General features: G+C 45.4%; 2 protein-coding genes across 7 annotated transcripts in view; both read right to left on the bottom strand.

Annotated features, from left to right (window-relative positions):
* Positions 1 to 19,669, bottom strand: part of LOC115257278 (uncharacterized) — a 201,506-nt gene that overhangs the window by 12,717 nt on the left and 169,120 nt on the right. For 3 of the 6 annotated variants that reach the window (XM_062847111.1, XM_062847110.1, XM_062847112.1), the window contains 3 exons: positions 10,728 to 10,863; positions 10,437 to 10,651; positions 10,327 to 10,350 (listed from right to left, as the gene is read on the bottom strand). In XM_062847111.1, the coding sequence (XP_062703095.1) occupies positions 10,327 to 10,350; positions 10,437 to 10,651; positions 10,728 to 10,863 (375 nt within the window). Of the gene's footprint in view, positions 1 to 10,326; positions 10,351 to 10,436; positions 10,652 to 10,727; positions 10,864 to 11,258; positions 11,353 to 12,112; positions 12,229 to 12,287; positions 12,436 to 19,669 lie in introns of those variants that run through there. The other 3 variants (XM_062847116.1, XM_062847115.1, XM_062847114.1) reach the window with 3 other exon arrangements.
* Positions 5,029 to 9,723, bottom strand: LOC115255698 (uncharacterized protein K02A2.6-like). The gene is made up of 2 exons (XM_062850110.1): positions 7,191 to 9,723; positions 5,029 to 7,115 (listed from the first exon to the last, which is right to left on the bottom strand). Exons 1-2 carry the CDS (start codon positions 9,400 to 9,402, stop codon positions 5,341 to 5,343), a joined length of 3,987 nt encoding a protein of 1,328 aa, XP_062706094.1. The 5' UTR covers positions 9,403 to 9,723; the 3' UTR covers positions 5,029 to 5,340.

Genomic DNA, 19,669 nt, shown 5'->3' with positions numbered 1-19,669 from the left:
AACCTAGATACCCCTAAAGAACCCAATTCCTTAGAAATTTCTGCAGGAGTGTCCAAGCAATTTCTACAGTTCCCGAGAATGTATTTTGGAGCTCCCAGGAAATTCCTTTAGGAATGTCATGGAATTTGTCCAGGGATTTCCCGGAAATCCTTTCATGGATTCCCCCGAGGATTTCCCACAAATACCACGGGAATTCCTTTAGAAGCAAAAGAAGAATTCCTGCAGTAATTGTGATAGAATCACTCCAGGATTTCCCAGGGAATTTCTCAATGATTCATTTTTAATTCAACTCAAATTCAACTACATAAATTATCCGGAAATTCAAACCAGAATTTCCACGAAACTTACTTCATAAATCTTCCAACAGGTCAGTGAATGGTTGCTTCGCAATTTTCCCGGAAAGGCACGGTTGACAAACAATGGTGGCACTGTTGAACTCCGTCAGCATCAAACCGTCAACCATACCGTGCCGCACCAGTTGCCGAAGGCTGTCGCACCCTACGTTCCCGTACCGCTGATGCTACAGAACCGCGTTCCGTGACACTTTGCCAGTTATCATGGCGGATCCCATTTCGCTCTTCTTACAATAGACATCTAGTTCGTATAGCTACCCTTGAGCCAGCCGACCGCTTGAACTCTTCCGTCCTTGGTGAGCAGGGCTCGATCTTCCGAGAAACATACCTGGAATCTGGATCTGGTAGCTCGCTTGACGGAGAACAGGTTGCAGCTTAACCCGGGCAAATACAAGACGTCCTTCGCATCGCACTTCCTTGTTCTGCCGTCGATAGTCACGTACATACATCACCACGACTCTGCAATACTTCGCCTCTAGCTTCTGGCCGTTAGCAACGACAATCTCGACGGGAGGCGATAGTTGCTTCATCGACACGAAATAACGAGAATCGTTCAACATATGATCGGTGGCACCGGAATCAAGGTACCAACCAATCCTCACTACATCTTCAGCGTCCGACGACACTAATGCCACTTCCGGTTTGTCTTCAGCACCCAGGTTCGCATTTTGCGCATTACGATGCACTTCACTCTCTTCTTCGCCTTGTTCAGGCTTTTCTCGTCGGAGTCCACTTTCACTCAATAACCGGCCTTCTTGTGGCCGATTTTCCCGCGCACTTCATCCTGCTTCGGTTGTGCTTGCTCGACATCGCTACCCCTTCGCTTCCGCTTTCCAGTCCAGCCACTTCCGAATTCCGTCTCTTCATATCGACGTCCAGCAGCCGCTTCTTAACAAACTCCATGGTAACGCCCTCCGGGAGCGTTTCTATGGCGGTGACGACGGAATCGAAAGACGTCGGCAGCGTCAGCAGTAGGTGACACACTGCATCCGACTCCTCCACATTCGCGCCACTCTTTTTCGGCTCCCGGATGAGCCTGTCGAAGCGTAGAAGATGTTCCGGCAGCGAAGCACTAACTTTGTCGGAATACTTCAGCGTCAAAAGTTGCTTCCGAATTATCAGCTGTCCCGCTACTCCACGACGCTCGAACACAATCTTCAGCGTCGTCCAAATCGCCTTCGGCGTCGCACGGTCTTTAATCAGCTCGAGCTGATTGTCCGCGATCGCTTGCACTATCAGCGATTTGCACTTTTTGTACACTCTTCTTTCCTGCACTTTCTTCTTTTTCTCCGCACGCACAACCGCGGTGTCGTCCTGCAACTCGTGCAACTCCTCGATCTGTTCCACCTCCCGCTGGAGGCAATACAAAAGGTCGAATGTATCGAGTATGCACTCCACTCGGAATTTCCAATTATGGAAACCGGTGCCAACGAACGCGACGATTCTTAATTTTCCTCCATCTCCGGGTCAATAACCTACAGAACAAGCGGAAAAACGAACAAAAGACTACCGCGAAAGTTCCGGACGAAATATAAAAACACGTCGTTATTCAAGAAGCACGTTCTTCTTCTTCTTCTTCTTCTTATTTCTGGCGAGCCGACACCGTTCGGCATCAGCTCTAGTTTAACGTCCGCCTATTTCTGGTACTAAGCCTAAACACGGACGGTCAGGGAGACATCCACACACACCTGACACCCTACATATCGAACCCATCAACACATGGGCCGGGACCTACGGCTTTACTTCCTATCCGAGGGAAGGCGTGATCAGATATTTTTGTCTCAGAAATACCGACGGCGTCGACTAGGATTGAACCTAGACCGACTGGGGTGAGAGGCAACCACGCTTACCACTACACCACCGACGCCGCTAGAAGCACGTTATACAAAGTAATTTTATTCATTGTTTCGTTTGACAGTTATATGTTTTCCTCGATTAGGTAATGGTTCATCCATGGTAGGCCGGGTAGGCCGGGTAGGTGACGGTTGAGTACACTCGAGAAAAATCGGAACAGTGTGCTGGTCAAAACATGTTACCTTCCAAAAAGGTCACATTTATGTAAATAACATTTTTGTACATATTTTCTCCCATTTTTAGTTTTTTTTTTATTGTTCTTATTATTGCATCTTTTGCACCGTATTCGACCCCCTGCAAAAATTTTTTGTCCCACCACAATATGTTCCCACCAGTTTTAGCATACATTGGTTCGTTTCGCTGCTAGAATTTTTCAGCCACGGTTACACTTTTTGGGTGGTGCATGGAATAATCGGTTTGTTTACTTGCTACTTCCTTTGGTGTTTGACGTGTGAACAAATATTTCAAACGTTTGAACATTTGCACGGTTATCTAAAGAGCAAAGCAAGATGCAATACAAGTAAATTTTTATTATATTGTGCTTTGCTTCAAATTTTGAAAATAATAAACCAAATTAATCGAACTATCAGAATTGAATAGAACTCAAAAACTTAAACAAAAATAAATGCATCGAAATTTGTTCTCCTTGGACATCCCCATTATTTCCTTAACTCCCACCCTTTGATCACCACCTTGTCACCACCCGTTACCGACTGGTTGTCATAACCGGTGACATTTCGCCATGCCCTTTGTGGTAGTGGTAAGAGCTCGATGTCCATGAGAGCTTGGACGAGGAGATAAAACTGCTTGTCACCATGAGAGCAGTCTCTAATAGGTGAACGAATTTGACACCGAAAAGTAGTGTTCCGCGTATTCACTCGTTTTTTTTTCTGTTCTCATTAAAACAGTGAACGAATTCTCCATCTTTACCCGGTCGTGGATAGTGCGCCACGTGTTCCAACCAGGCCCGGAATTCGAGTGATTTTGACGGAAGAATAAGCCCCGGTGTGCCAATCTGGGCGTCGTTTCGGCCCGGCAGGAAGAAAAGTGATTTCGAAGGAAGAAACGCCGTGGTGCCAATCTGGGCGTCGTTTCGGCCTGACAGGAAGGAGAGGGATTTCGACGAAAGAAGAAGCCCCAGTGTGCCAATTTGGGCGTCGTTTTGGCCCGGTGTGTTCGGCGACCTGCAAGTTGAAGACGGAAGATCAAGGAGTGCCGGTGCGCCAATCTGGGCATCGTTTTGGCCCGACAAGAAGAAAAGTGATTTCGACGGAAGAAGCCCCGGTGTGCCAATCTGGGCGTTTGACGACCTACAAGTTGAGTACAGAAGAAGAAGAAGTGCCGGTGTGCCAATCTGGGCGTCGTTTTGGCCCGACAGGAAGAAAAGTGTATCGTTTTGGCCCGGTAGGAAGGTGTGTTCGGCGACCTACAGGACGAGGACGAAGGAAGAAGAAGCCCCGGTGCGCCAATCTGGGCGTCGTTTTGGCCCGACAGGAAGGTGTGTTCGGCGACATACAAGTTGAGGCCAGTTTCCGCGGCCGCTTTGGATAAAGCAGCGGCACAGTCGGCGTGTATGGCCGCCATGTCACCCCGTCTGGAAGGAAGGCAGATCCTGGCGCTTAACCTAGGCGCGTCTTCAATACCAGCGAGTAAAAGCCCTGATCATCTGGTAATGTAAACCCAATTTTCCTATTTTTCCTACCAAACAAAATTTCTTTGTAAAATCATCATGCACGAAAATTAAATAATGAACATGTAAATTAAGAAAACTAGAATATGTTTGAATATTTACTCTAGCAAAGCCTTGATACTCCTCTATCTTTAATTTGTGGCATTAATCTACCTTGGACAAGTTTTTATTGGGAAGTCGTTCCACTCACCCCGATTCCCCCTCGGAGCCATTGTTACGACCCTGAGGCCCAGGATAAAGCCAGGGTGGCCACAATAGGGTGGCCCAACAATAGTAATATCTAACAAACATCATGCGGCAGAAGATACCAGCGAAATTCTGCACATCTGATGCGGCTTTCAGAGACTGAAGATCAAGGGCAAGCGACCCAGGAGAGCGAAGACGAACGAATCCCAATTGGGGACTACGAAGGTTGATGAGCCGGGAAACACTCTTTCTTCCTACGGGGTTTCTTATGGGAGTATGAGTGAAAAAAAAGCAAAAAATCTTCCCTCCTTCACTTTCCCACAGAAAACCGCAAACAAAATCATCACCTTCGTAGTCCCCAATGCTCGAGTTGGGCAACACCCGAAGAAGTCGGGACGAGTACTCCTGTTCAACCGTGTCCGAATATTAGCGCGAAGGAGGAAGGCCGAAAAGGGAGACAAAACGCCCTCTGCGGTTTGAGGACTACGACTTGAATGGTTAAGGTTGAAGAAGTCGTCATTGGTATAACCGTCATTATTGAAAACTCGAAAGCAGTTTTCTCTGAAGTGAATACATTGAAAATGTATTCATTGTACTGCATTCTCCTTCCGCAATACAGTGAATACATTTTCACTGCAAAATTTTAAGTTTAGAACGAGAAAACTGCTTTCCAATGTTCAATAATGATTATATCAATGACGACTTCGTCAACCTTAAAACGTTTTGAAATAGTAACATGCAATGCGATTAAATCACAGAAAGCAGAGATTGTTACATTGGGGAAAATAAACTGAACTGGGTACACTGGATGCAAGGTGTCGTGTATGTGGGAGTTTTCCGGTAGAAATAAAACGTCGCGAATTTACTTTCGATCGCGATTACTTTATTAACGATTAAAACAATTGCGAGATAAAAAAGTTACAATGCTTTCCAAACATGGCGGATAATAACTGAACTTATCTTATTTAGATGTTTCATCTAGATCAGTAGTACACTGATATAAAAGAGCTACATGAATATTAAGGATATCATACATAACATTTCTTCCCCTCTACGGGGAGAACCTCAACGGAGGCCGGCGAAGCCTCTCCGAACGGCGCAGGGCAAGGGGATCTGATTGTCTCGACTGTATGTCTGGAGAAGCACACGGTGTTGAAAAAGTGCCACCTGAAGAATCATGTACCATCGAAGATTCATCGCTGACCAAGCCGCCTCGCGAGTCGCTGACCACCGAATCGGATGACTGGTTCTGTGACGTCATCGTATTTCCATGATAACGCACCCGTGGCAGCGGCTGACCTTCCTCTCGCAATGACTTTGGTTTTGCAGTGGGTGGAGTGGGTGGTGGTCCGTTGTTTTGATCATTGTCACTGGTCGGATTTGATCAACGTGTCGCTTGATTTGTTTTCCGCGATAGTCGATCTTATAGTGCAAATCTCCCAAACATTCGGAAATAGTTCCAGAAATCCATTTATCCATCCGCGAATTTCCGGAGAGAAAATAGATCTTCTGCCCGGGAGTGAAAGATCGAAACAACGGGTCGAAATTCGCCTGTTGCTTTTCCGTGATTCTTGAGCTGATATCCAGTGGTCTCACCAAATCCAGTCGCGTCCGTATATTGCGTCCCAGGAACAGCTTGGCGGGTGACTCAGCAGTTTCGGAGTGAGCCGCCTTCCGATATTGTCGAAGAAACTCGTTGATGTCTCTCTTCAATGTGTTCCGAGTGGTGCCCATGGACTTGAGAGCCTGCTTCACAGTTTGGACGTATCGCTCTGCTTGGCCATTGGTGGCCGGATGATAGGGTGCAGACAGCTTGTGATATTTAACTCCACTCACCTGAAGAAAGTGCTTGAATTCCGCAGCGGTAAACTGCGGGCCGTTGTCCGAAACCAGCGTTGTCGGTGCTCCGTAGGCCGAAAAAAGTTCATCGAGAATACCGATCGTTGCAGTTGTTGTTGATGTAGGAGTAACCTTAACTTCAACCCACTTGCTGTAGGCATCGACGATTATGAGAAGCATCATATCTGCCACCGGACCCGCGTAATCAATATGAACACGCTCCCACGGGCCCTTCGGATACTCCCAGTGATGTCGGTTGAATTTTGGAGGTGCCGGTGCTTCTCGGGCACAGTCACAGCAGGATCGGACGGTTTTCTCTATGTCCGAGTCGATACCTGGCCAGTAGACGAAAGACCGTGCCAGACTCTTCATTTTAACGACACCCAGGTGAGCAGTATGTAGGTCGTTCAAAATCGGCTGTCTGAGGGACGGTGGGATGACTACTCGGTGTTCGAAGTGTAGGCAATTCGCTGCTAGAGTGTACTTATCTTCGGGGGACTTGTATCCACATTTCGAGAGGTTGCGTCCCATTTCCAGTGCTTGAACGATTTCCCCAAGATGCTTATCTCTACGCGTTTCCCGGGCAATATGTTCCGCTCGAACAGGTAGCTGCTGAATTTGATGTAGGGCAAAACCGTCGAATTCGTCCACCATACTTCCTCCTTCCTGCAAGTTAAGGCTGTTGATTTCGGATGGCATCGGCTTGCTGGGTATGCGGGAGCAATAATCGGCGTTCGTATGCTGCTTTGTCGGCTTGTACACTATGTCGAAGTCAAAATGTGCCAGATAATCTGCGTAATTCGCCATCCGACTGATACACAACGAAGGAAGTGATTTTTCAGGGTGCAGGATCTGTGACAGCGGCTTGTGATCCGTGATTAGAGTGAACTTTCTGGCGTACAAATAGTGGAAGAATTTCTTCACCGCCCACACTATAGCGAGTGCCTCCTTGTCTATTTGGGGGTATCGTTGTTCTGTAGCCGACATGGTTGTGCTAGCATAAGCAATCGGTCGTTCCAATCCGTCGTTCAAGCGGTGTGATAACACGGCCCCAAGACCGGTTTTGCTAGCATCCGTAGCCAGAACCAGCGGTAGTGTAGGATCGTACTGCATTAGAACCTGGGGCGATGTCAACACTTCCTTCAGGTCCAAATAGGCCTGATCGGCCTCGGGTGACCAATCGAATGAATCAGCTAGGAGCATATCGCGTAGAATTCTTGCTCTTTCGGAGAGGTTAGGTATAAAAGCATTGTAATAGGTGGCCTTACCTAGGAAAAGCTGCAGTTCCTCCGGTGTCGCCGGGCGAGGTGCATCACGAATGGCTTCAACGTGCTTGTCCGATTTGTGCAATCCATGACGATCTATCTTGTGACCCAAACAATCAAGGGATGATGTAGCGAAAACGCATTTCGCTCGGTTCAGGTGCAATCCACTACGTCTCAACCTGTCCAGTGTGACCCTCAGCGCTTGAAGCAAACTTTCAAAATCTTTTGCGAACACGATGATATCATCATAGAAGCTGACGACGACATCGTCCAACCCTTGGAGGACTGACTCCATGCGGCGTTGCCAAATTGCAGGGATGTTTGCCGCTCCGTATACGGCTCGGATGGGCCTGATGAGCCCGTGTGTCGCTGTGTTCAGAGTCAGTGTGTGACTGAACTCCTCGTCGATTGGCAGGTGAGTATAGGCGTCGGTCACGTCCAGATGACAAAACATTGTAGCACCGTTCATTTTATTGAAAATCGTTTCTATTTTCGGTATGGGATGTTCGTCTACTACCATTCTTGGGTTGATGGTCGGTTTGTAGTTTCCGGTGATCCGCAAATCTCCATTTTTCTTAACGACGATGTGGGTTGGGGATGACCACTCGGAGTATTCCACTCGCTTGAAGAATCCTGACGCCAGTTTTTTGTCGATTTCAGCTGCGTATCGTTCACGCAGCGCATGAGGCACATCTCGGGCCTTCACAAAAACAGGAGATACATTAGGTTTCAGATGAACCTTGGCTGGGGGGCCAACCAATTTCCCTGGAACATCGCTAAACACATCTTCGAAGCTATCTAGCAGAGCCGTGAGACGAGTAGTTTGGTCCGCTGTCAGGCCAGAGTTGCTGATCGAGTTGACCGGTTCAGAAAACAGCCGATTCAAGTTGATCTGATCAACGAATTGAGAAATCCACTCACGACCGAAGAGTGAGTCAGACTCCCCGGCTACGACATATAGATTCAACCGGCGGTTTGTAGTTCCAACAGTTACATTCACCGGAATACGTCCTAGGCAATTGATAGGATGCCCGGTGTAGCTCGAAAACTGTCTGTCCGTTTTCGATAACGAGTAATTCGGCTTGATGTGTCGTAGTTTGGATTCGGCGATTATTCCGCAGGGCGCTCCAGTGTCCAGTTCCATGCGTAAGGCACGGCCGTCGATTTGAACGTCGACCATCTTCTTTCCCGTGGATGCTATGTCGTGGACTTGGCTCAGCGACTGCACGATGTCGATTTCCGTTGGGGGTAGCTCCTGTGATTCCACCTGATCAGTTGATGCCTCCTGATAAGCTGATCTCGACCGACACACTTTGGCAATGTGTCCCTTGATGTTGCAGTTGTGGCATCTAACATCGCGAAAGCGACACTGACTGCGAAGGTGCTGTCCTCCGCATCCTTTACAAGGTCCTGCTTCGTTGGTGAACTGATTGCTCGTTCGTTGATCACTACGGGAATTCTTCGGTTGGTTGAACGTCGACTTCTTTCTTGTCCTCAAGCTTTCGCATCCCAATTTATTAGCTCCTTCCGGCACTGCGGATGTTGCACCGGTATTCACTTCCCGCGCCGTATTGCGGGTCGCTTCGAGGGTGTAGGCAATCTCGTAGGCTTCTTTGAATGTAGCTGGCTCCTTCGCTATAATTTCGTCGCACATCTCACGAGCTTCCAGACCGTGCAGGAGTTGCTCAGTCAACATACGGTCCAGAAAATCTCCGTATTCGCAGTCCGCAGCACCTTGCCTCAATCGCAGGACAAACTGTGCCACCGATTCGCCCTTTTGCTGAATTATCTGCCTAAATTTGATGCTTTCGACGTATTTGTTCTTCTTCCGATCGAAGTGGTTGATCAACGTCGTCTGCAGCTCGTCGAATTCGATGTCCGCTGGATCTTCCGGGCTCACCAAGAACTTCAAAGCACTGTTCAGCTCCGCTCCCATATGAACTCGGGCGTAGTTGGCATACTGAGCCTGGGGTATCTGGCTTAGCTCCAATGCCCACTTAAATCGACTAAAATAATCGGCTACGGATGATTCATCTGAAGGACGGTACTCGGACATCGAAAAAGCAGGGATTTTCGGAATGGGAGCGGCAGTGCTATTCGTTGCGTTTTGGGCTCCATTGTTCACTTGTTGAATGACGCTTCCGATCGAGGCCCTGAGTGCATCGGCAATCATCGCTGAGAGCTGGCCTAGCAGTTCGGCGTTCTCGTGCGCCATTTTGCATCTCGTGGGGAAGAATGCGTTTTGTCCGTACTTTCGATTTCGAACCGCGGCGAAAACTCGACGATCCCACTTCTGACACCAAATTTGTCGTGTATGTGGGAGTTTTCCGGTAGAAATAAAACGTCGCGAATTTACTTTCGATCGCGATTACATTTATTAACGATTAAAACAATTGCGAGATAAAAAAGTTACAATGTTTTCCAAACATGGCGGATAAAAACTGAACTTATCTTATTTAGATGTTTCATCTAGATCAGTAGTACACTGATATAAAAGAGCTACATGAATATTAAGGATATCATACATAACACAAGGGACGGGAAAAGAAAACAGAAATATATAAACAGTCAAGTAATGTAGACGCGTGCGTTTTGATTGAATTCGTTTCCAAATGCCGAGGTCCTAGATGTAACAATGTTAATGACGAATCCTTCAATCTTAAGTCTCCTAACCACTCGCCCTTCTTGAACTTCTTTGCAACCTTGAAATCCATTTAGGTAATACACTAAGGTCTTTTTTTACACGGGTAGTTTTTCTGCTTTAACTCGGTCAATTTTGAACCTACCTATCTGATTTTCCGTACACAGGTAGTACTAACCGTGTCTACCTGTGTACAAATTTTCATGTGAATTGGCCCAAAATTGACCGAGCTAAAGCAGAAAAACTAACCGTGTAAAAAAAAGACCTTAGTGTAAACTTAATCCACTTAGGTAATGGATCCATTTTGGTGAAAATCTGTTTGAGCAGTCCCGACTCATTACCTAAATGGAGATTAAGGCTGGGTGTGATAAGATTTAAGAACTATTTTTATTAAAGATAAAGCCACAGAAACCCATGCCGCAGAGCAGTAAAATCTCTTAAAATAAAAAAAAACCCTAGTTGAAAACCACTGGTCTACTGTCTAGCACAAATAATCACCTTAATAATAAATTCCTGGTTTCGCTTGAAATTCAAAAGATTTTTACAGATATCAGTGACCGTCTCCATCCGAGAACCCCAATAAATCGCCCCATCCCTCCTTTTCTTACCTTAAATCCCCTTCGATGGTCTGGTTGGAGCTCCCGTTGAACTCGATATCCCACTGCTGGTTCAGCGCAATCAGCCCACTCAGCACTCGATCCGTCTCAACGAAGGCCTGCTCCACGGCGGCCCGGTTTTTCCGGGTCAGCACAAAGTAGCTCAACAGTTTACGCTCATTCTGCACGACCCGCACCAGTTCGGTCATGTTGATGGTCATTCGGATCTACACGGAGCATAGCAATGGGATAAATAAAAGGATTGGGTTCTAATTTATACGCTCACTATGCAGCTGTACCGACCTCTTCCTCGACACGTTTCGTCGTCTCGTATTTCGTCACTTGCTGTTGGAGGTTGACACTGTTTTGCAGGACCACGGCCAGGATCGGGACCAGCAGCACCACCAGCATATGGCACATAAACAACCGACGGCCTTTCCTGTGGAAGTAGAATAACCGGAAGTAAGAGGGGGTTATAACGGAGGTACAATTAGTGTCTGTTTATCTCTCGCTCCTGCTAGCTTTGAAAGCGGAGAGATGATTGTTTGGCGGGAACTCGAGACAGAATTAGCAGCAAGCATGTTTGCGAATAATCAATGCTATCAATGAACACCATTTGTCATAATCAACGCAAACATATTGTGTCAGGACACCTGTTGACAATTATTGATTTCATTTGATTTGAATTTCTGATCGGGTAGACGTAAAATTTCCACTATAGTTTTGAGCTTCCGATGTGTACTGTCCACAAGGGACTATTATATCACACGGAAGCCAACATATCCATCTACTATCTTTGCATCGCGTTTTCTACTTTTGCTTGCAATACTATACATAGGAAAACTTCCGCATCCCAGCCTTCTAGGGGTGCAAATTGAAGCACATGTATCTGGGTCTGAGCTTTGATGTGACTTCTTGTTTCTGCTTCTTGGCGTAACGTCTCAACTGGGGCAAAGCCTGCTACTCATCCTAATGTTCTATGAGCACTTCCACAGTTATTAACTGCCCGCATAATCACAAACTGTAAATATAATGTTTCTCATACTGTAGATAACCATTAGCAATTGTCATTTAACCATTTCTCAGACTATCGGAGCTAACAGTAAGCTTACCATTCCATGTACATATTTGCCAGTTTGACAAATGGTAATCCGTCAATTTACAGTATGTGGAATAGGCGGTTAAGATAGGTTACCATAAAAAATCGCTCGTTTTCCCGAACAAATATTTCGCAATACAGTGAAGAATATGGTCAACATACTATCCAGTTTTTCGGATAATTCACTGCATAGCAAATGGTTGGAGAACAGTTTAACCATAAATTTGGAAGAAAAATGATTAATGTATGTATAACTGGTGATTTATTGTTCTTCATAGTAGAACAGCTGTAAACCGTATTGTATTCATACAGCTATACAATTATATTGTACTGTTCTTTTGTTTAAGAGAAAAAGAGAAATGAGGAACAAATTTAATGAGAATCAATGAAACAATTGATTTTGTTAATCACACCGTAATGGATAATAATAAACTCCATAAACTCTTACGCCTAAATTGAATGTGCTGCTTCATCAACTCCTTCGTCGTTTGTTTTCCGCTAAAGCTTGCATACCGGTGTCAGCAGGATTCTGAAAATCAGCTCATCGTCTTGGAACACTAGCATCCTGCTTCTGGTAGAGATTACTCACCAAGGGTAAACTAATGCCTAGTAGCTGGAGTGTCCGGATGTTGCGCAAATGAAGGCGACGTTGGTCTCCGGTAGCTATGCTGCCGCTTAGCGCCTCCGGGTAGAAACAGTTTCCGACTACGGGAAAAGATTTACTGTGAGTTGGGTGGTTTTTTTCTGTCATATATAGTACTTACCGCTACAGAACGTTAGCTGCTACTTCTAGGACAATCGAGAGTACAATTATCGATTTACTACATGGCAGATACTTTTCTAAATCTGTGTTCTGCGACACAATTTCCATTTTGGTTCACTGCTTCCAGTTTTTTTTTCTTTGTTTTGAATGTTGTCAGCCGATTTTCATCGATTCACAAATACAGATGCGTACAACTGTTTATCATATTGTTCAACATCAGTGGCGTATAGAGATAAGTGACATTTCAACACACGAACACTAGCGCAAATTTTTCCTCACACAAAAGTGCACGCCGATTGAAAGGCTATTCAGATTGCATATGCAAATATTACCCAATCGAATTGGGTAAAACGGGTAAATAATGATAAAAACTAACGTCCGGGGCAAGAGTGCAAATATTTTCCTCGCAGTTTCACAACTACATCTACAAAAAAGGCACGCATACATTTGAACGTGATTACCTCTATAGTCAAACGCTTGCATGTAGGTGTGTAGCATAGAACTGTGCACAAACAGTTTGACATAAGGTATTGACGATCTTGCGCCAAATACGACGCACATGCAAACAAAATTGTCCCAACACAAAATATGCACACCGGTTTCAGCATACATTGGTTGATGTCGCCGCTACAGTTTTCCAGTAACGGAGCGTTATTTTGGGGTGGTGTTTCGACTAATCGGTTTGTTTATGCACTGTTTCCTTTGTTGTTGGATGTGTGAACATTGTGCTGTCAAAGATTGAACATTTGCACGATCGTCGCGAAATCCTTGCAAAGCTCAATAAATTAATAATGCCACCGTAAATAGCGAGTTTTATCTTTATTTCATTCAACAATATCTGCACAATTTAATATAATGTCACCAATTGGTATGGGTTGCATAGGCCGTGGTATATAGTTGAATGCGTTGAACCTTATATTCTTCGACATAAAAGCAACTGTTTGCTATACATTAACAGAAACAGATAGAAGAGATTTACTGTTTGGAGATTAAGTTTAACTGTAAATCTCTATGCGGGTGAGACCTTCCTCTGCCAATGCCCATTTTGCATGTGTGTATCGTATGGCAGGCATGAAGATACTCTATGCCCAAGGAAGTCAAGGAAATTTTCTTTACGAAAAACTTCTGGAATCGAACCGGGAATCCAACCTGTCACCCTCAGCATGGTCATGCTAAATACCGGTGCGCTTATCGCATCGGCTGTATGGGCCTTCTGATGTGACTGTTAATCACTATTCGAAAAAAAAAAGATTTTCTCATGCATTAAGTTCTGATATGGAATCCCCGCAGTTACAGGCAGACGGGAAGCAGATAGCAAACATCCGATATTATAACCTCTAGAGTAGAGGTGTGCGCCGCCGCCATCGCCACCAATTTGTTTTCGGCACATCGAACTTAAATTTTTCATGTCAGTCTTTTTGGTGTATAAAATTCGCAGGACTATTTTTAAAAACTTGGTTCCCATACTAACTACTTGAGCCATCAGTTTTCGCTACCAGCCCTGCAATAGCAAAGGCTTCCAGCCTTCCAGGGGATTCGAGATGCCGTGTCATTATTGATATCTTCCCTCTCGTTTTTCAATGATTTCCCAAATGATATTCAAAATGAAAATTTCGAATTCCATTGCATTGAATTTCCTGAAAAACTACCACATTATGCGCTGCATGGACAACTAGTACGATTTTTATCTAATTCCCGTCATACTAGGCACCGACCAATAATGATCGAGTTTGTTCTTGCACCTCGCCCAATGCCTCATGGCCTGTTTGGATTCAATGACTAATTCATAAATTATCGTTCATATCATGCAAAAACATATCGCAAAACAACTACCATTTCCTTAAAATAATAAGATTGAGTAACAGCTCCTTGAATTCTATTTCCATCTAGTCCACGTCTATTTCGGACACAACATGAATTTAATTCCCGTCACACCTTCTACGTGACACTATGGTACAAAGGATGGTAAAAAAATCCAAATCAAATCATGTGTTCAAAGTATAGTATTGAGCAGAAAGCTTTTAAAATGAAATATGTATTGCGACATGTGCACCCATTTGGACATGGCCAAAATTCATTATTATCACAGTTAAAATTCGTGCGCGACTTCGCAGCAGCTATATTTAACGCACATCCTTGCTTGGGTTCATGACAGGTTCGTCTGCTGCACGCCAGTTACTACACGGAATAAGTTTGATTAGTGTGAAATGTAGCTGGAATACGATAATTCAGTGGACTTTTAATTTATCAGACGTCGAAAGACTAATGAGAAACCCAGAATAGATATTGCTTTAGAATAGCGACCAAAGTATTTCGGATTATATGTTTGCCCACCAGAGCATAAAACGCCATCACAGCGAAAATCCACGCACACATTTGCCTGCATCTTCCCAAGGACGAACACACCTTGTTTGTTTACAATTTACCGACGAAAAAAAAAACAGTTTATTTCAATAAACTGTGACGACATATCGCGATGGAGGTGACAGCTGAAATTGTAAACACAGTGTATGTATAGCTTAACAAATTTTCGTCGAGTGTTCTCGGTGCTTAACAAATTCCTTTGTGTTCAACTGTCACCCCGATCGACGAATGTCAAAAATACATGGTAAACAAAGAAAATCAGCTGATCGATTGCCTTATAATTGGACAGCTTCTACGGCATTCTGCAGCAGTGAAATTTGAGAGTGCAGTGTTACACTGCTCCACATCAGCGCGCCCCTCGGTGCGCAGGTGCGCTACGTATAGAGAATTCATCTCCACCCGACTGCAGAACCCATCCAGCCGACGTCGCCGACACCGACAGCGAGTCTGTTTACCGTTATTTTTCACTGCATATCCAAGTACGACATCGTCGCGTCTAAAGCTAAGTTTCCTGTTGCCAAGTAGAGCGCTCAAGTAAAATTTCACCTTTTTCCGTAAGTAATTTTGACATTTGTTTAACTGACAGCATTTTAACGGAACGATGCTGTAAGAAGGATGTGACGAAAAGGGCACCAGGTTGTTTACGATTTGGACTTAGAGAAATTTCGTTCGTTTCCTCAGGAAATGTTATTGAAATTTAAATGTACTTTTTCGCGCGCGTGTAGGGAAAATGATTCAATTTAAAACTTTTGGGTTGGCTTCTGGGGAAAATCCAGATAGTGAGATTCCAACGGAGTTGTCAAGCTTTCCAAGGAAAATACTGATTAGAGACATTGCGCTGGAGTTCTGGGGGATCTTTTAATGGTATTACAGAGAGAACTAAGGTTAGATACTAATTAAAAATTCTGCAATTTAGGCGTTCGAACTACGATGGAAGGAATTCTGCTGGGACTCTGGCGGCTACTTTATGGAGTTGTTGAAGAAATACTGGGACAAAGCTTCACGGGATATTTTATGAAGATTCACGAAGGATTCTTTGTGATGAATCTTCTGGCATTCCGTACGAAGGGTTTTCTCTGGGATTTCGCAGAGAAAATCCTTCCTCCAGCAACTTCTTCCGGGATTCCTCCAGAACCTCCTTCTAGATCTCCTCTAGGAGTAAATTTTTGGGTTCCTCCTATAGTTTCTTATGGTATTACTCCAGAATTTTCTTTTAAGATTACACCAGAAGTGGCATCAGTGAGATTTCTCCAATAATTCCTCCAATAATTCCTCCAGGTATCCATTCAGGGATTCCTCCGGAAATTGCTCCAAAAATTCCTCCGGAGATTCTTCCGGAATTCCTCCGGAGGTCCAGGAATTCCTCCGAGGATTCTTCCAATAATTCCTCCGAGGATTCCTCCAGGAATTCCTCCGATGAATTCTCGGAAGAATCTCTGGGAGGATTCCTGAAGGAATCTACGAAGAAATTCCTGGAGGAATCTCCAAAGAAATTACTGCAGAAATTGGAGGAATTCTGGGAGGAATCTCCGGAGGAATTCCTGAAGGAATCTCCGAAGTAATTCCTGGAGGAACCTCTGGAGAAATTTCTGGAGGAAACTCCGGAGAAATTCCAGGAAGAGAATCCCCGGAGGTATTCCTTGATAAGGAATTCCTGTAAGAATCTCTGGAGGCATTCCTGGAGGTATCTTCGGAGGAATTTCTGGAGCAATCTCCGAAAGAATTCCCGAAGGAATCTCCAGAGGTATTCCCGGAGAAATGTCTGGAAGAACTTCCGGAGGAATCTCCAAAAGAATTCCCGAAGGAATCTCCGGAGGATTTTTTGGAGGAATCTCCGGAGGAATTATTGGAGATTTGCTCCAGAAGATGCTCTGATGATTTCTCCATAAATTCCTTCGGGGATTCCTCCGGGCAATTCATCCAGGAATCCCTCCAGGAAAGTCCTGCAGGAATTCTGGAAGAATTGCACGGGAATTTCAGAGGAACTCCCGGAAAATTCCTTGTGGAATTATTGGTGAACTTCTGGTGGAATTCCCGAGGTAATTTTAGATGAGTTCATGGGAATCTCCTGGAGGAATTTCTTGGAAAGTCATTGGTGAATTCCAAGGGAATTTCTGCAGGATATCCCGGGGAACTCCTACAAGAATTCACGGGGAACTCCTGGATACATTCCCGGCCAACACCTGAAGGAATTAACGGGGAACTTCTGGAGACATTCCCGGGGAACTACCGGAAGTTTTACTAGGGTTTTCCTGGAAGAAGAACCTGATAATTTGTGGATGATTTCCCGGGGGGATCCCTGGAGGAATTTCCGGAACACTCCTTGAGGAATTCCCGGGGACCTCCTGGAGGAATTTCCGGGGAACACCCACGGAAATATCCAGGAAAATCCGGAAGAATTCCTGATAATCTCCTGGAGGAAGAACTGGAGGAGAGCCTCTGGATGAATTTCCGTGAAATCCTGGGGGACATTCTAGAGGAAATATCGGGAAACTCCTGAGAGAACTCTTTTAGGAATTTTCGAGAACCTAGAAAACCTCAGATTTCTTTTGATAGAGCAAAACAGAGCAAGAGCAATGCTGCAGATTCTCACATAATTCCTTTCTTCAAGGAAACAAACATATTCACCGAGCTGGAGTTGTTCTGAAATTAACCGCAGGATATCTGCGCTCATTGTGTTTTGCCGTAGCGCATACGCGCAAACTTGTGACGTAGTTGGGGGGCAAGGCCTTTCAAAACCAATCGAATGCGGAAAATATCGATGCAATTCAGTAACAAATTTTGAAAACGACGTATAATCAATGGTGTAGCATTGATTATACGTCGTTTTCAAAATTTATTACTGAATTCATCTTATTTTTAGTACGTACCGCAGTGCTTTTGCATTCCGTTGCCGAACCCATATTACGTTTTCCGCTTCAAACTGATGTTGTTTCTTGCCATTTTTTTATTTATTTGACGTCAATTAAATAAATAGGGGTACTCACTAAACAGATTGAATTGCTGCGTAAGCCATGATTTTCTGCTTATTTGAAATGTTTCATGATTTTTCGAATGAAAAAATAAAAGATTGCCTTGGTGATCGCAACGTTTAATCAGTTTAATCAGTTTACGCTGTTAAGTGAATCCCCCTAATAAATAAAATATTTGACGTTGTGTACTACATGCCTAAGGCCCCTGTGTACTAACAGCTTAACGCACCCTGATGTCTTTGGTGCGAAAGAAGAAACAAAAACGAAAGAGAAATGCCACTTTAACTCACGGAATAATACATCGACATATTATTCCGTACGGAAAATTAACAACATGACTGACAGCATCGCATGACAGTGCCATCTGTTGGCAAATCTTTCTGGCTGCAAATTACTTATCAACTGCGAACGCTTAAGTAATTTTGATTGCAAAAGTTTTACGTGACCATTACTTGTCCTATCTTTTTACACAGTACTTACCAGGTGGAAACTAGCCATAAACGTGTATTTCTATCGCTAAATAAAGTTTCTATCGAAAGTATTCTCGCGGGTGTTTTTTTCATTTCGCGCTTCCTATCCCGATTCCCGCACGCTGTTCTCTGCTGCCGTTTGTCTACCTGCGCCATCAGGTTATGGTCCCGGCTGTGGAACGGAATAGAAAGTGCGAAAAGTGTTCCGGCCAAGAGAGCCGAAGAGCGTAAACCAGTGATTATCCGCTCCCGGTGAACTTTTTGTGATTGGGGCGAAGACCGCGAAAGAGCGAAGCAGAAAAGTGTTTCGAAAAGTGGACGATAAAAACAGAAATAAACAATTAGTGATGCCAAGTTCCAGATCCCAAAATTAAATGGGACGAATTGGCAAACGTGGTGTGTTCGGGTGGAAATGCTCCTCTGCCGTGAGGACCTATGGCGTGTCATCGAGGACGACGCCCCGGACGCCGACGAAGTGGATGATGACGAATCCGCCGAGTGGAAGGCCGCCGATCGGAAGGCGCGGGCCACGCTGGTGTTCCTGCTGGAGGACAGCCAGCTAGCGCTGGTGAAAAGCAAGTCAACCGCCAGGGGTGTATACGAGGCGCTTCGGAATTTTCACCAGAAAACTTCCCGCTCGGTCCATGTGAGTTTGCTGAAGAAGCTTTGCTCGACCAATCTCCCGGAGAATGGTGATCTCGAGCAGCATTTGATAACGATTGACGAAACCCTCGATCGTCTCACCGCTGCAGAAACGGACCTGGACAAGGACACGCAAATTTGCATGCTGCTCCGCAGTTTGCCCCCGTCGTTCGACAGCATTGTTTCAGCGCTCGATTCCCGATCGGACGACGACATCTCCCTGGACGTTGTGAAGGCGAAGCTGATGGATGAATACCATCGTCGGCTCGAGCGAGGGGATGTGAAGGCCAAGCCGGAGAAAGCGATGCGGTCAACGGAAACCAAGCCAAACAGTGGTAAGGAGACGCGTGTATGCCACCACTGAAAGAAGCCCGGCCATCTCCGCCGGAACTGTCGGAAGCTGTTTGCCTTCAAGGTGGGAGGTGAGTGCCCACATGATTGGCGATAAGTCGTTTTTCGAGGAGCTGCGGGAATTTCCCGGCGGCTGGATTACAGTAGCGGACGGCAAGAAGGTACAAATACAAGGTGAAGGAAGCGGAGTGCTGATGGGCGTCGATGCCGACAATAAGACAATGCGGATCACTATGGGGGACGTCAAGTACGTGCCAGGGCTGTCCACCAGCCTGATATCCGTCGGCAAGCTGGCGCAGAAGCAGCTGACGGTATGTTTCGACGAAACGAGTTGCCGGGTGGTTGATGCTACCGGCGATGTTGTTGCCATGGGCGGTCGGTGTGGCAGTCTGTACTACCTACGATGCGGTGAGTCTTCGTTGAAGGTGAGTGAGGGTCATCTGGTGAGCTGCCAACATCAGTGGCATCGCCGGCTGGGCCACCGCGACTGGGCGGCCATCGAGCGACTCAACAAAGAGCAACTAGCAAGCGTGGTGACTGTAATCTCAATCTAGTATGTGAGTACTGCTTGGAGGGCAAGTCTG

Source organism: Aedes albopictus, chromosome 1 (assembly GCF_035046485.1).
Source record: "Aedes albopictus strain Foshan chromosome 1, AalbF5, whole genome shotgun sequence".
NCBI lineage: Eukaryota > Metazoa > Arthropoda > Insecta > Diptera > Culicidae > Aedes > Aedes albopictus.
The sequence above is the reverse complement of the archived record's forward strand: the minus strand, read 5'-3'. Positions and strand labels throughout refer to the sequence as shown.